We start from the raw sequence: 15,072 nt of genomic DNA, 5'->3' as shown, positions 1-15,072 counted from the left end.
AACCACAAGGGCAAAGACATGCCTCCGCCCACCCCACCCCCCCCTCCCCAACCGAGGATGGCCGACCCACTGGCTGACCAGGGAAGGGTAATGACCGGGAGCCTGGCTCTGCTCTACTTACTGACCACAGACCTCGAGTCACCTGATCGCTCCGAGGCTAGATTTTCTGTTAAATGGAGAGACCAAACCCTACTTACATCAACAGGGCAATTCTGAGAGTCAAGTTGGAGACAGACCCACTCTGAAACCCAGAGGAGTCTGTAAGACCAAAGGGACCAGGTGGGCTTCCCTAAGAGGTCACAGAGGGCTTGGAAACCCTGCGCATCTGAAGTTGATACGAATGATCCTCCCGGCTCCCACCTAGCTAATTTCTTAGGAAAATCACCTTTGCCCTCCATGGAAAGACCACTGAGCCCAATCCAGGTAAAGAAACTAAAGAGGAACCTTAATGTGGTGTAGTTCCTAACACTGATGCGGATCCAGAACAGAAGCCCGGCGACGACGGTGTTCCCTCCCACCTTAGGCTTAGGCTCACTTAAAGGACACCAACTCGAACGCTCCCTCCTGAAAATCAGGAGGCCCTAACAAACACAGCCACACATTCAACCTCGAGTCACAACCTTTGTGTTTCAGGAAGGAATGAGCTGTTGGTTTAGGCTCATCCCCGACGACTAATTACAGGTGAATGGCTAAAAACCTGTCCTCACACTATCACGGGCAGTTGCCATACAGTCTTCCGTGCAAAATATCCCAATATTAAAAGTGCATCAAATCCCGTAGACTTTTGCAATAGAAACATTACAAAAATAAAAAAAAAAACCCACACCTCTATATAAAATTAATTGTGCTTTCTTTTTAGAAACCACGGATGGTTTGTGTTCATAAATCTTTTTTAATATATATTTGAGAGCTACGAAGCGGGTGAAAATTATTTCCTATTTTTCTATTTTTGACTCAGCCTCCCGTTCCTTGGCCCTTCACGTGGAGCCCACCGTAAGGCTCTAAAAATTCCAAGTTACGTTTTTCATACTCGCCTCCAGGTAACCAGACAGCAATTTTCAGGAAATCTCCCATCTTGTCATTAACTGTTACTGGTGACACACTTGTTCCAGCAGGCTAGGGAATTTGCTGGGCATACAGACGACTGGGTCTTTCGACCGGGTGGTTTTGAGAGCAGCGCATTAACAAAGAAATGACAAACCCAAACCGACAGGGGTCCGCATCCCACGGAAGGTCTGGAATGTATGGCCGTGAGCTTCCATCTCCACTGTGTCTCTGAATTAGCACCTGGGTAGATGTTAGTCTTTCACTCTCTTCTGTGTTCCAAACCAAAAGTCTTAGTGTCAGTGCGACATGATTGATACACCTAGGATTCATTTTCCACGGGGTGTCACCTGTTCTTGGTCCCCGGCATGGCCTTTTTGTACGGAATGAGATTTTTCAAGTATGATGATCGACACGACATTTTGTTTTTAATATTCCACTGCTCATTCTCCGAACGCGTCAACGAAAGTGGTAAGGAAATTCTCTTTTCTGCGGCGAGAAGCAGTTTCCGTTCTTCCAGCTTTTCCAGAGAAAGGGGCAGGACGTTTGCCCTCGTGGCCCCAAACCCTCAGCAGATGGAGGCCTTGCCCCCTCCAAGGTGTGAGTGTTTCCAGCAGAAATGGGAGGGACTGAGTGTAGCACAGGCCGCCTCAGGGACTCACACCCTCTGGCCCAGAGGGGACACCGGAGAACGACATTCCTATTTTGCACTTGCCCCAGGGGACCTCACATTCGCCGGCCACCTCACTTCTGAGGCTGCCCTACGACAGAAAGACAGACTGCACACAGATGTCCTCACTAAAGTGTCCGAGAGAGATGAGACACAAGTACATCCCTGCGGCTGCCAGCTCGGGGGTCTGCGAAGCCACTCCCGTGGCGGCCCCCGAATCTTGCCTTGTGTGGGGAGGGCAGCACTCCGAGGAGGAGGAGGATGCCCAGCAGCCTGGCCCGTGACCAGACAAAGACCACGATGGCTCTTCCTTCCAGTGTGTGAAGGAACAGACGGTGGCCACCGAGGCAGGAGAGACTCGTGGTGGGGGAGGGAGGGAGAGAGGAGGCTGGCATCAGAGTCCAGAACAGCCCCCCGTGGGGGGTGGGCAGCAGCTCGGCTTTAATCGTCTTCTCGGCACATCGGCAGGTTGACGAAGGTGAAGACGTTAAACTCTATCATTATCGAGAAGCACAAGAAGACGGCATAGAGGGCCAGCACACAGACCCCTAGCTTCCGGTCAAGTCTCCATTTGTTTAGATGGATGCCGAGGACCTGGAGGGACAGAGGACAAGCAGTGGCCTTGGGGACAGAGGAATACAGGGAGGCATTTTACCAGGGCCACTATACACAAACTAGGAACCGCAGAACTTTCTCCAAAACGTGGACGAGGGCAGAGCGGAACCACAAGGCACATCCTGGGTCTGGTCAGACTGAGTCCCTGAGGGCTTTGAGACCCGTCTGATGGAAGGGCGAGTCTTGCCCTTGACCCAGGCCTGCTGGCTCCAGGGACACAGGCAGCCGCCCCCTCTGGACTGGCCCTCCCTGAGCAGACACATCACTTTGCTCAGGACCCATGTTCGGCACCGAGGGCCTCCCTGCCCAGACTTCCTCTAGCAACAACCAGGGACTTTCTCTGGGTCTTCCCTTTGCTGCAGAACTTGGCATCCTCAGCCCCTCTCTGGGAAAACTTCCGATGCATCTACTGGCTCACGGCTTGGCAAACTTCAGCTTGGACCACCTTTCCGTGTGTGTGTGTGTGTGTGTGTGTGTGTGTGTGTGTGTGTGTGTGTGTAGACGGGCTTGGGGCACATTCTCATTCTACATTCTTTCTAGACTCTCCCACACTTCACTGCCTTTCCTTCTCATCTCTGAATTGAGACTTCCTAAGGACTGGATCACAGTTACCCCATCAGAGCAACACGATGTGTTCTACAGAGACAGACTGATCTGGGTTCAAATCCAGGCTTTGCCACCTCCTGTCCCTGGGACTCTGGGCATGCTTTCTCGAACCCGAGCCTCGATTTCTTCCGCACAACGGGAATGGTATCATCAGGTGGCTGTAAGGACTGACTAGCATAAGCAGAGGTAAAGTGTGTGGGACAGACGTGTGGGCACGTGGGGTGAGGAGCCCTCAGTATGAGGGTGTCCTGGTCCCGAGGCCTGACAGCCATGCTCCCCACCTGTCAGCTTGGATGGACAGGGGTGAATTTCTCTCTTACTGGCACTAGTCAGGGGAGACAGACTGGGCCGTGGGGATACAGGGAGGTGGGTCACTTGCTCTGGTGACTTCTGGGTCACTCAGGCAAAAATGTGGTGGTGGGGGCCAACATTCTTGGCACCAACTGTGTCTGGAGGGACCTGTGAATTTGTGTTTTCTCATTTTTATGCCTCACTGCCAAGGGGAGGAGGGAGGGCTTTCAGAGACTCTGCAAGTGACTGTGGATCCCATGGAACGACACGTAATTCTGGAACCGGAAAGACTCACGGTGAGAGCGACGGAGCCCAGCAACAACACCACGGAATAGACCAGACCCCGGCTGTTGATCTTCACCTGGAAAAACAAACACGGGTGCCCTGAATCTCTGGGCTGCCGGGGCCCCCATTCTGAGAGCCTGGCGTACCCCGGTGTATTCCTTCCCCTTCTGGAAAGCACAGGCGGGTGTTCGCGGTGAGCACATGGCGGTGGAGGGTCAGCCAAACGTGGGTTTAGGCCTCGGCCCTGCCTGTGAGGGAAAGGACTCGGAGGGGACGTGCACGCCCGTAGGCTGCAGTGTGGGGTGGCCGTCCCGATGCGTGCTCAGCACACGGGGCTACACATGGGCTTCTCCCCAACAGCTGCTCCTCCGGGTGTCCCGGAGGCCTTCAAGGAAAGGGGGTGCCAGGGTGCCAAGGGGCAGCGCGTCCCCTGGAGCTCTCGGCTGGAACAGGGCCAAGGCCACTGTCATTCCCCATAAAGTGCTCGTGTCTGGCGTCCATCTGGCTTATGGGGCAGTGAGAGGAACTTACCGTGGACCCATAGTTAATAACCATGGTCTGCAGGCCCCAGGGTATGCCGAGTCCCACTAGGATGTCAAACACATTGCTTCCTATGGTGTTTGAGACCGCCATGTCACCAAGGCCTAGAGGACAAGGGACATGAGTCATTCACTGAGGTGGCCGGAAACCCCTATTAGTGTCCTAGGAATCCCTTCTTCACGGACTCCGAATTTCAGAAACTTTTTATGAAGTCTAAATCCACTCTATGAAGTCTAAGGGGTCTCTTAGGGACCGAATTGTGACCCTTAAGATTCATATGTTGGAGTCCTGACCCCTAATTCCTGGGAATGGGGCATTATTTAGAGATAGGATCTTACAGGGATAAACCACTTAAAATAAGTCATTAGAGTCAACCCTAATCCAATATGATTGGTGGGGTTTTTTTTGTTTTTTGTTTTTTTAAGTAGGCTTCATGCCCCGCATGGAGCCTAAGCAGGGCTTGAACTCACAACCTTGAGATCAAGACCTGAGCGGAGATGGAGAGTCGGATGCTTAACCAAGCCACCCACACGGCCCCCAAGACGACCGGTGTTTGCTGATGTTCTCCAGGGGCTCACTGCATGCTTCACCCTCGTTGAATCCTCCCAGTTACCCTGGGAGGGAGAGGGCACTGTCCGCTGTCTCACGTGGCAGATGATGGAACCGAGGCTTGGGACATGCCCAAGATCACACAGTTTGTGGGCGGTCCAGCATCCTTCACCCCGAGCCATGATGTGTACTTGTGGCCCAGGTGACGGTGCCATGACCTGGGCTCAGAGGATAAGCTGTCAGGTCCTCCGCCCTCATGGCTTCCGCAGAGTGAATTCTTTTCTCCCCACTAGACTAGAAGCATCTTCGAGGCTAGGGGGCCATGCCGTCATCCCCTGCTTCCTGCCCAACCGGCCAGTGTCATGCTGGCCACACAACCTAAGGACTTAATGATCATGAGGGGCAGGAAAAGTGAGAAAACAAACGTTCACAACTAACACTCATGCTGGCTCACACCTGTTCTAGCCCGGCCTCTGAGCTCTCATTCAACGTGAGCGTCAGAACCTGGCACACGTACAAATGTGTGTGCAATGAACACGCCCGAAACACAAATGGCCCCAAGCACACAACTGCTCTTGTCACCGAGAAGCCTGCAGCCACCCAGGCGGGCACCTGGACGGTCGGCTCACCGGTTTGGCCACCGGTGCCACTGCTGGAAGCCAGGTCCCGGCCCGCCTCCTGCCCTGTCGCTGTCCTTTGCAGACCTCCGGGATACAAGGCCTCCCTCGACACTGACACTGTCTTAAGTGACTTGAAAATCCTGGCAGCTTGGTGCCGCTGGGGGCGGAAGCTCTGGGCAATCAGCCTTCCCGCGAATGCAGCTGCTGTTTTGAGCCAGCTACTTGCCCCCATCGCTCGATGGGTTCATGCCTGAGTTTGAGGGGCGCCTGGGTGGCTCAGCCTGGTGAGCGTCCGACTTCGACTCAGGTCACGATCTCACCATCTGTGAGTTCGAGCCCCGCGTCGGGCTCTGGGCTGATGGCTCGGAGCCTGGAGCCTGCTTCGGATTCTGTGTCTTCCCCCCTCTCTCTCTGCCCCTCCCCCACTCGTGCTCTCTCTCAAAATTAAACATTAGAAAATAAAAAATAAATAAAAAGATGCCCGAGTTTGAGAGGACGAGGGTCTCTCTGATGCGGTGGCCTTCCTGCCCCACACAGGTGCTGCATATGAGGAACCTTATGGCAACACTTCTCAGCCTTCAAGAGCACAGGACTCGCTTGGGGGCCTCGCTGAAATGCAGATTCTGAGTGGGTCCGGGGCGGGCCTGAGACTCTGCATGTCCCACAAGCTCCACACACAGAGCCGGGAGCCTTCGGGGAGCCGAGGGCGCCCTATCTCCGCGTGCTGCGGGGTCTGCTTGTGGGTGGACAAGCAGGAGTTTCGGTGCCCTCTCATGAAGAACCCTGATGGTCTCATCAGTGGGGGAGGGGCGGAGGGAGAATCTCAAGCAGGACCCGTGCTCATCACGGAGCCCAACACGGGGCTCGATCCCACGACCGTGAGATCGTGACCTGAGCCGAAATCAGGAGTCGGACGTGCTCGAACGACTGAGCCACCCAGGCGCCCTTACGATGATACACTCCACCCCTGCCTCGCCTTTCCTCGGTTTCTGTGCCCCCACACTCCACAGGGCTCACTCCGAGATGCAGCCCCAGCTCGCAGAGGCCCCTTTCTGACCTCACTGGGGCCGCCCCCTCCCCAGGCCTTAACCTTCTAGCATCAAGACCCCTGCCCCCAGACAGCCCGGACTCTGCGGGCAGTTTCTTCAACTGCATTCTCTTGCCCCCTTGACCTCCCATTGTATCAACCCAACAACCCCAGGGCCAGGGAACTTGCCCTCTCTCATCCGTGTGTTACTGGCGCTGGTGTGACCGAGTCCCACCCAACTTTGTGCCACAGAACATCAGCCAGGCCCTCGGGGCTCACTGCCTTTCCTATTCCTCCCTGTACTGGCTTGAACAGTGCCCGGCCCCGCAACTCACGTCTGCCCAGCGCCTGTGAATTGGGCCTTATTTGCAAGGAGGATCAAAGGAAGGTGAAGTCATAACTGAATTAGGACGGGCCCTAATGCAGGGACTGGTGTCCTCGTGAGGACAGGGAAGTCTGGACACAGACGCGCACACGGGGAAGACCACCACGTGCCCACGGAGGCAAAGACCGTAGAGACACAGCCTCAAGCCATTTGGTCACCATTACAAGCCAGGAGAGAGCCCTGGGACAGACCCTTCAGCCTTTGGAGGGAGCACGGGCCTGCTAACACCTTGATTTTGGACTTCAAAGTCTCCAGACCCGTGCGACAATCAATCTCTTGTTTCAAGCCACCGAGTTGTGGTATTTTCGCTATGGCAGCCCTAGGAAATGAATGCACTCACCTCAAAGGTCACTCGATCACACCCCGTTCGCCTCAGCTGCTGTCCCCACTGTCCCCATCCTCCTCAAGCCTCCAGCCTACGCCAACCATGTTCCCACACTTCTCTCCCCTCAGCTCTTACCTTCTCAGGACCGACCGACCCATCGACCAACCCTTTCTCCTAACTTGGAGGAATGAAAGGTCCTTTGCCGATTTTCCAGAGCCGACTTTCTCGTTGGGGACTTCTGTCCCCTCTGAGGTGTCATTCTGTGATTGGTCCCCACCTCCCGCCCCCCCTCCCCAAACTTTCACACTTTCCTTGGTGGATGAAGATCTATGGAAGTGCATGCTGGGTTGCTACCTCACCAGTGGAAACAGCCTTTATTCACTGCCCTTTACGGCTCTTTTGTTCTGCCATTAAACAGCATACAGGTTGACCCATGTCACATAGGGAGCCCTGACTTTAAGAATAGGAAAACAGAGGCACGTGGGTGGCTCAGTGGGTTAAGCATATGACTATTGATTTTAGTTCAGGTCATGATCTTGTGGTTCGTAAGATCGAGCCCTGCATCAGGCTCTGTGCTGACCACAAGGAGCCTGCTTGGGACTCTCCCTCTTTCTCACTGCCCCTTTCCCACTCTGTGTGCACCCCCACCCCCCCGCCTCTCTTAAATAAATAGATAACCTTAGGGATGCCTGGGTGGCTCAGTCAGTTAAGGGGCTGACTTTGGCTCAGGTCATGATCTCACGGCTCATGGGTTTGAGCCCCGCGGCAGGTTCTATGCGGGCAGCTCAGAGCGTGGAGCCTGCTTCAGATTCTGTCTTCCTCTCTCTCTGCCCCTCCCCACTCGCACTCTGTCTCTCTCTCTCAAAAATAAACATTAAGTAATTCTTTAAATAAACTAAAAAAAAAATAGGAACCAGATATAGGATATCCCTGCTTTGCTATCCTGGAACCTGAACACTTCTTGTTACTGTTGTATTTGGTATAAGAAGTTGGAGCTTCAGCTCTGTTCAATGTCGCACTGGTGACTTTAGAGCAAGTTCATTTTTATCCAAGTTTGCACAAGCAAATGCTTCCAAAGGGCTGGAGGCGTTATATCTTGGTAGTATTCTCTCCACGGATGGAATCTGCTGCATGATGCTTTCCCACCATCAGCTGGCTCCGTAGCAGGACTTATCAACTACCAGGCAGGAGAGCCATGAACTAGAACTCCGGTGGGGGCCGGGAGCCTGCACGGCGATGCTCACAGCTGTGGGGGCCGAGGCACCGTCCTTACCTTGTCTCGCCACGATTAAGCTGGCCATGCAGTCCGGAACACTCGTGCCTGCCGCCAGGAAAGTGATACCCATGATGACATCCGGGATCCCAAGCGTGTATCCAATAATGGTCACCTGCAGAAGACGGGGGACAGGAACTCACGGAGGAACACCCAGACCTTTGCTTACTCTGAGTGTTTTCCACTTGAACCACGGCACTGCTGTTTTATTTACTGTTTTCAAAAGTCTAGCAAACGCAGTAAGATGAAAACAAAAGTCACCTACCGTTTCTCAAGACCCACAGACAACCACTATTAACACTTTTCATGAGCCCGCGGCTCTCAAACTCCAGCATGTGGAAAATCTTCTGGGGAGGGAGAGGCTGGTTACAGTGCAGACTTCCGGGCCCCACCCCAAGTTTCTGATTCAGGAGGTCTGTGGTGAAGCCCAGAGTTTATATTCCTCACAAGTTCCCAGGTGGCCGGGACCCTCAGGCTACTCGTCTGGGAACCCGCTTGAAAACCACTGCTTTACAAAACATCCTTGACTTTCTCTTCGGGGTGTGTGTGCGAAAAAAAACAGAATCAGATGACACTATCGACACAGATTTTGCAGCTACCTGTTTCATGTCATAATTGACGGTGAACACCTGTCCACCGCACATTCTCAACCACGACACTGTCTTAAACTGATGCACAGATTTCATTGCACGGCTCTGGAGCTTCAGCACATCCCTCACCGGTGGATATCGAGGTGGTCTCTTTCCCACTGCGTATAAGTGACATTTATTGAGCACTTGCTGTGTACCAGGTGTGTCACGTGCACAATCTCAGGCTATTATCCCCACCCACTGGGGAGGGGCCACTCTCGGCGTGTTCATTTTACGCCCCAGGAAACGGAGGCTCAGAGAGGTTAAGCGGCATTGCCTGTGGGCACGAGGCTGGTGAGCCGTGGAGCAGGGATTCTGGGCCAGGTCTTTACGACTCTAAAGGCCATGCGCCAACCTCAACACCGCGCACCTTGTGTGTACAGCTTTGAGTTCTTACTGCCTCCTTAGGATAAGCTCCAAGAAACAGAACCGCCGGAGGGAAGGACATGTGAGCTTTGAAGGATCTTGACGCTCGGTCACACAACTCCCCTGATAAACGCCTGACGCTTGAGAGATGGCTGGGGCCCTGAGTAGCAGCCAGATGGAAAGCCCTAGAAGCCTCTGGATAACCCCATTCAAAATACTCATTAGCTCTGGCTTGCTTCCCCATCTAAAAACTGGGAACACTGGCATCTCTTAGGGTAGTTCACATCTTGATGGATGGCTCCAATCCCAGTGAACAGTTGTTTGATTTAGACAAGCTGGTTTGCTTCTCTGAGCCTCAGTCCCCTCATCTGTAAAACAAGCTTGTTGATAAAGATTAAATGAGAAAGTGTGAGGTGACCATGCCTGGCCGGTGCAAGATGTCCGTAGGTGTATGTTTCCTTTCTCTTTCAGTCATTCACCTTACGATCCATAGGGGCAGAGAGAATGAGGGTGACCAGATTCACAGAGCTCAGAGAGCGCCAGATGAAGTAGGCTAAGTGCAAAGCTCAGCCCTGGAATGTAGTCAGAGCATGTGGACTGCAACAACATCCCTCCCGGGACAAAACTTTGCAGGGGGGTTTGAAGATGCCCACCTGCTGAAAGACGGTACCCAGCTCAGCATCACCAGGTACAGGGCAGAGCGCACACTGACAGGCCCGCCCTGGTCTCTGCAGGAAGAGACACCGAGGAGGCCAACATGGACTGCTGATCCATCAATCAATGTTCAGTCTACCTTGGCCATGATGGAGATCTCCCTAAGTACAACCAGGCCATGGCCTACTTGCTTTCAGTGAGGGATGCCAGACATCATAAACACAGGAGCCTGGGTTATTCTGACGTTATTGGATGCCTCCATTGTTTTTTTTCTTAAATCACTGAACTGTGTGGCTAAGAAGCCAAAGGGGTGGAAGAACAGAAGGAAGGCCTCGTGTGTGCGTGCGCCATCCAGGGTGCTTAGGACCGGAGAGGCCACCTGAGTGTCGCTTTGCCCTGGACTCCGGCCCTGGGCTCTCTGAGCCCACCTGATACTCAGGCTTCAGAAAGGGAAGCAGAGCTGAGTCCAGACTCTGGGGCTATCTGTTGTGACCTGGTGGAAGTCACGGCTCCCCTCCGGTCCTCAGTCTCCCCAACTGTGCAAGGGAGCTGGACACGGCAATCCCTTTTGAAGGACCCTCCGTTTTGACACTGGCATTCAAGAATCATTTCCCCTGAAGGCTTAGGGGTGAGGGATGTAAAAGCTGGTGGGAGTAAGGGGTGGGCAGGTGACCCTTCACTGTTCCCTGGCACACCGGTCAGGGCATAAGGAAAGTAAGCTCGTGTCCCTCTGGTCAGCACTTCTTGCTTCTGTAGAAATGAAGACTAATGTGGGGTGCTGTGAGCTATACAATTTCTACTATCAGGGTCATTCCATTCCCTCCAAACTAAGGTGGGTTGACGTTCAAAACTGTAGGTAAGGGGGCCCCAGCAAAGCTGTTCCTGTGACCCTGGCCAAGCCGCTGCCATGACTATGCTTTAAGAAGTGTGGGTGGGGTCTGTAAGTCCAGGTGGTGTGGATGAGGGTGCTGTTAAATGCCCTGCCTCACTGCCAACTAATAGAGCGGATTTCAGAATACTGCTGTTTTCAGTAGAGAAGAAAAAGTCTCACTCAGTCATGAATTTGATCTTATGTAATTCTCATAACCCACCTGAACGTCATGGAATACTTTTTTTTTACTTGCAGTTGTTAGTTTGGGAACGCACTTTAATGAGAGAAACCACTGGATCCTTTTTATCGAATATAAAGATAGGCTGGCGTTAGCCCTATTCAGAAAAATGTCAATTTACAAGTGCAATTCATTTAAGGAATCGTTTTCATGATCTTTGTCCTCCTTTTCTGGGGGTGGGGAGGGTTGGAGAGTAGCTATTTTCAACTCCTCCCATCCCAACACACACACATACACCCAGCATCTATAAGGACTTTAGCCTTTATCTGAACAAAGCATGGAAGCAGCATTGGCTGCACCTTGTGGTTCGAACAGCTGTTAGCTTCGGCCGTGATCAATCTTTCATGCTCAGACCACGATGCCCGAACAGACACTTCCACTCTCCCAATGACCCTGTGAGGCAGGGATGATCGTCCCCCTTTCGTAGAGGAGGTGACTTGTGGCTCTGGAAGCTGAGTCACCTGAGTTCGTGGCTTGTGAGTGGGAGATCTACGATTCAAATTCATTTCCATGTGATCCCACAGCCCTTTTCTCCCCGCCACACTGCTCCTCTGGGGTTAAGGGAAAGGCGGCCCCTGTGCCTCTCAAACCAAGACTCTCTGCCCTCTGCAGCTGGTGTCAGGCATCAGGCTCTCCGCCTGAAATGTCTACACTGCGGTGTGAGCTGCTGACAGGTGAACTTTCACAGCAACAGAAACAGCTGTCTGTCACTGCTCCTCTCCTGCTCCTGGGCTCCCTGCGTGGAGCGGAAGGGGGGGGCACCCCATTGGGTGGCACACGGAGCAAGGGGGAAGGGGCTCCTGCTTGGCCCGCCCCAGGGGGCTGTCCCACGTGGCCCAGAGGAGCTTACAAGGAACTGTGCCAATGCTTCTCTGCCTGCAAAACGTCTGTCCCCATGGCATCAGAAAGCTCCAGTAGGAGACTGATAGGCAGCTCGGGGTCACGGCTGAGATCATGGACTCAGGACCCAACACTGGGGACTAACCCCAACTCTAGACCTTACTGATTATGTAACTAATTGTGCCCTAGTTGGTAGTCGTGCAAGGGGGCCGATGACTCCATCTGGATGCCTCAGTTTCCTCCTCTGTAAAATGGGCAAAATAAAAAACACCTACCCCATCGGGTTGTCATGAGGGCAGGGGTTCCGGAAAGGGCTGCCTTGTGTTGTCTCCCTCACGTTCCCCCCAGGGACCCTGGAGAGGAAGGGGGCCTAGTGACTAGCCCCCCAGAGATCCTTATACAGCAGCCACACCAGCCCCGCCGTATTCCTCTTTGCACGGCACCCGGGCAGCATGTCTCACAATCTCCGTGTGAAGGTCTGTCTCCCTCAACGCGCCCCAACTCCTGCCTGGAAGGCAAGCTCCACGCGGTCTCTATCTGGGTGCCCCCGGTGCACGGCACTGCCCCGCGCTCCTCTGCTGAACCTTTCTACCCAGCGACATGCCAACGGCTGCGAAGGGAGGGACTTGCACAGCAGTGCCTGAGGCCGCTCTTTGAACCCAGCTCTCCCAGCCCCCAGCAGGTGCCGGGCAGGGGCTGTGCCTACAGTCCGCCCTCGCTTCCTCCACTCACCAGCCACACCATCAGGTAGGAGAAGACAGCAATCCACAGCGTGGCGGTGATGAAGGTGACCATGAAGTACTTCTCCCAGCGGGGCTTGCTGCAGTTGGGGATGGTCACGCACAGGAGGAAGATGAGCGGCCAGGTGAACACCCACTTGGCTTTGTCCCCTCTTGCCTCTGCAGGGGGGCGGAGCCGGGGGCGGGGCGGGGCGGGGAGAGAAACACATGCCGGTTATACACCTGCCAGTCTACCTGTCCCTTTCGTTTCTCAAGCCGAACAAGACAACGCCCCCAGTGTGAGCCCCTGAACTCAGAAGTACACGCCTCCATAATGGCACCCTGGAGGCGATCTCAATAAGACAAGCCGGTAAGTGTCTGCTGACCGAATAACTTCCGTCAGTCCAGATCTTTCGTTCGTCAGAGTAAAGGAAAGCGAGACCCAGAGCCGGAACGGATTTGCCCAGGAGAGCTGGAGGGGGGGCTGTGGGATACGGTGGGCTCTGCAATCAGACAGACCCGGGTCGGTGTTCAGACGACCTTGAGCAATCCCATAACTCCCCCGCCCCCCCCCCCCCCCCCAACAGCAAGAGTTGTAGTAACAACAGTGCTATAATCAGTAGACGGAGTCTTTGCTGTGTGGAGCAGGAATAGGGCTAACTAAGCGCTTTGCCTTTTAGTGCTTTCTTCATCTGTTGAGCGGGAACGTTTTCTCTTTCTTGGGTGTTCCAAGAACGACATGATGTACACAAAACACACGCTGCGGCATACAGTAGGTACTTTGGAAACCTCAGCTCCTTTGTTCCAAGATCATATGCTCGGCTCGTTGCAAATGCGAGACTAAAGTGTGGGTGTCCTGGCTGGCAGGTAAGACCTCACTGGCCCCTACCGACAGAATCGACAAACAATTCATCCATGGAGAAGTGGCTTCAATTAGCCTGTGTGCAAGCCTGGTGTCCTTAATTAGCCACTGAGTATGGGTGCACATGCAGACTCACAGTCAGCTTGTTGCCAATGAAACAGTGGAGGACGGACTTCTGAGGAGTCTCTCCTCCATAAAAGCAATGAGAACACTGGCAAAAATGGTCAGATCCAGCCTTTTTCAGAACTCTGGAAATGGACCAAAGGCTTGTAGTAATCCAGGCAGAGTTCACTTAAGAAAACTGGCTGCATATCAGTGAGAACAATGAGCTTTGTGGAGTGTTAACTTGCTCTTTTTCCATTCCTTCCCACCAGCTCTGGAGTAGCCTTGAAAACCATCATCCCCGGCATCTGCCGCAGGGGGCGGGACAAGGCTGGAGCCCCTTCAAGTCCATTCTGGGAGAACTGGCATCTTCTGACCTGTCTGGTGGTTTCCTGGAAGATCCCACTTCCAAGGTTGTCTTTATTTTTCCTGCATCAGAGCTCAGCCAGTGTGAACAGCTTTTTCCTTGGAGGCATTTGTTGAAAAGAATCAGAGGCAACTGCTGAACATCACAGTGTCCACGGGGGTGGATAACAGTTGAGACAGACAATAAGCTGACCAAACAGCTTAAAAAAACAAATCAGGGAATGGGATGCCTAGCGAGGGCTTTGAAAAGCTCCTACATATCTTGGTATCTAAAGACCAAAACCATATGCCCATGGTTATTCACATGCTCGGTGAAGATTTGAGAATGCCCTAAACTGTCACTTCTGCCTCAGGGTGAGCCTCCGAGCAAGCAAGGAAGTAAAGACTAAGGTACATTTGTAAACTTCCTGCCTCAGTGTTGAAGGTACGCCTCCAAACACACACAGAACTCATGAGCAAAGCCTGGGAGATTTGTTTTGATCCAGGCATCTAGAGAAATCTCTGTGCAATCATTAGATGACCGTCAAATAACCTGGAAGCTATCTCAGGGGCTACAGCGAAGAAGAATACAGATTTTACAGAATTAGCTGAGAAAATTCACAAAACAAACATCACCAATAAGCAGTGGCAACAAGCAGCCCTGGGAAGGGAGAAGAATCTGATGTCTAGCATCATCAAATTATTATTTTAAATGCCCAGTCTTCAACAAGAAGAAATCATGAGACATGCAAAGAAACAAGAAAGTATCGTCCATACATAGGAAAAAAATCAGTCTATAGAAACTATCTCTGAGGAATTCCAGACACTGGATTTACTAGACAAAGACTTTATTTTTTTATTAATTTTTTAAAATGTTTATGTATTTTTGAGAGGCAGAAAGAGACAGAGTGTGAGTGGGGGAGGGGAGAGAGAGAGGGAGACACAGACTCCAAAGCAGGCTCCAGGCTGAGCTGTCAGCACAGAGCCCGATGTGGGGCTTGAACTCACGAACTGTGAGATCATGACCTGAGCCAAAGTCGGACGCTCAACCGACTGAACCACCCAGGTGCCTCTATTTTTTTTATTATTATTTTAAAGCTTACTTATTTATTCATTTTAGTAATTTCTACAGCCAACGTGGGGCTTGAACTCACCACCCCGAGACCAAGAGTCGCATGCTCTACTGACTGAACCTGCCAGGCACCCCTAGACTAGG

At 52.9% G+C, this 15,072-nt stretch overlaps 1 protein-coding gene across 2 annotated transcripts in view; it reads right to left on the bottom strand.

Annotated features, from left to right (window-relative positions):
- Positions 1-734: 734 nt before the first annotated feature.
- The window catches only part of SLC24A4 (solute carrier family 24 member 4), a 172,059-nt gene continuing 157,721 nt past the window's right edge, over positions 735-15,072 (bottom strand). For both annotated transcript variants that reach the window (XM_047863003.1, XM_047863005.1), the window contains exons 13-17: positions 12,561-12,727; positions 8,231-8,345; positions 4,043-4,155; positions 3,522-3,587; positions 735-2,308 (exon numbers count right to left, since the gene is read on the bottom strand). In XM_047863003.1, the coding sequence (XP_047718959.1) occupies positions 2,156-2,308; positions 3,522-3,587; positions 4,043-4,155; positions 8,231-8,345; positions 12,561-12,727 (614 nt within the window). In that variant the 3' untranslated portion in view covers positions 735-2,155. The remainder of the gene's footprint in view (positions 2,309-3,521; positions 3,588-4,042; positions 4,156-8,230; positions 8,346-12,560; positions 12,728-15,072) is intronic.

This window comes from Prionailurus viverrinus, chromosome B3, assembly GCF_022837055.1.
Source record: "Prionailurus viverrinus isolate Anna chromosome B3, UM_Priviv_1.0, whole genome shotgun sequence".
In the NCBI taxonomy this organism is placed as follows: Eukaryota; Metazoa; Chordata; class Mammalia; order Carnivora; family Felidae; genus Prionailurus; species Prionailurus viverrinus.
Note: the sequence above shows the minus strand (reverse complement) of the source record. Positions and strands in the feature narration are given on the sequence as shown.